This window comes from Sinocyclocheilus anshuiensis, unplaced genomic scaffold, assembly GCF_001515605.1.
Source record: "Sinocyclocheilus anshuiensis isolate Anshui unplaced genomic scaffold, SAMN03320099.WGS_v1.1 scaffold2144, whole genome shotgun sequence".
Lineage (NCBI taxonomy): Eukaryota > Metazoa > Chordata > Actinopteri > Cypriniformes > Cyprinidae > Sinocyclocheilus > Sinocyclocheilus anshuiensis.
In genome coordinates this window covers 213,877-215,414 of record NW_015547642.1, presented here as the reverse complement: position 1 = coordinate 215,414, position 1,538 = coordinate 213,877, and the positions used below count along the sequence as shown (strand labels likewise).

The following is a 1,538-nucleotide window of genomic DNA, read 5'->3' as shown; positions in this document are numbered from 1 at the left end:
TCTGATGAAGATGATGAAGATGAAGATGAGGCGTCTGCTGCTCCTGTGTGTGTTCTGCGCGCTCTCCGGTGAGTCTGGACAAAAGATCAGAGAAAAACTGTGTAAACAATCTCAAAATAAATGTGTGATGAAAAATAGAATTAAACTAAGTCAATAAATTAGTTTTAAAAATGGATTAAAATGTATTTAAATTAACAAAGTTGACTCAAATGAATAAATGGATTAAAAAAAGAAAACAAAAAGTGATGTAAATAGTGAATAAAAAACTATGTAAACAACATTTGATTGAAATACAATAAAAAAACTATGTAAATAACTACATTTGATAAAATAAATACTTAATAAAAAAACCATGATTCAAATAAATTTGATTCAAATAAAATAATATATTAAATAAAATTAATTTAAATTTATTTGTAACATTTATTTTAAATAATAAATAAAACATGTAAATAAATAAATACATTTTGACTTAAATATATAATCTAAAAATAGAGTACTATAAAAAAAGAATGCAGTGATTTAATATAATAGAAACGAAATAAGCATGACCTAAATAAATACATTTAAGTAGAATAAAATAATTTATTCAAATGAATAGAATATGATTTAAAAAAAAGTGCATCAGATTCAAATAAAAAATAAATTGACGTAAATATGAATGCTTCAATCATATATTAATTCGTAAATAATAAAATTAACAAACATGTTTAAAGTAAATAAATTGATTAAAGAAAATGTGTTGTAAATAAATAATAACAATATAAACAAAGCTTTTAACTGAAATAAATAAAAATGTGATTTAAATAAATACATTTGATTAAAATAAATTGCTCTAAGAGTCGATGTAAATAAATGAATAATACAGTTCAAAACAATTCAGAATCAGAAAGAGCTTTATTGCCACGTGTGTTTGCACATACAAGGAATTTGTTCTGGTGACAGAAGCTTCCAACAACAACAACACACAGATAATAACAAATAAAGGGAATAAAATACACATTTGTATGCAGAGCTGTGGTATATAGATGGAAGAGTACAGTACTATAATGAGTAGAAAAGAATGCAGTGATGCAGCGTAATAGAAACAATATTTATTTACACATTTGCAGAGTGTTAACTGGGTATTTAATCAAAGAAATATGTAGCAGGCTTTTAAAGGTGGCATATCATGAAAATCTGACTTTTCCAGGTGTTAAGTGCTATAATCAGGTCCCCGGTGCATCTACCAACCAAGGAAACTTGAAAAAGATTAATGCATTAACTTTGTTTTAGGAAGCCTTTTTCTGCAAGCGTCTGAGAAAACGAGCGTCTGATTTCTCTCACTTGGTGACGTGGCAAAGGGATCTCATTATAATATCACCGCCCCTTAATATGCTAATTTACACCCACGGCGCCGTTATTGTTAATGCATTAACTTTGTTTTGGGAAGCCTTTTTCTGCAAGCGTCTGAGAAAACGAGCGTCTGATTTCTCTCACTTGGTGATGTGGCAAAGGGATCTCATTATAATATCACCGCCCCTTAATATGCTAATTTA

General features: G+C 27.9%; 1 protein-coding gene across 1 annotated transcript in view; it reads left to right on the top strand.

Moving 5' to 3' along the window:
• LOC107701896 (sodium channel subunit beta-1-like) overlaps positions 1-1,538 on the top strand; it is a 16,421-nt gene continuing 14,883 nt past the window's right edge. The window contains exon 1 of the mRNA XM_016504041.1: positions 1-68. Within this exon, the coding sequence (XP_016359527.1) occupies positions 5-68 (64 nt within the window). The 5' untranslated portion in view covers positions 1-4. The remainder of the gene's footprint in view (positions 69-1,538) is intronic.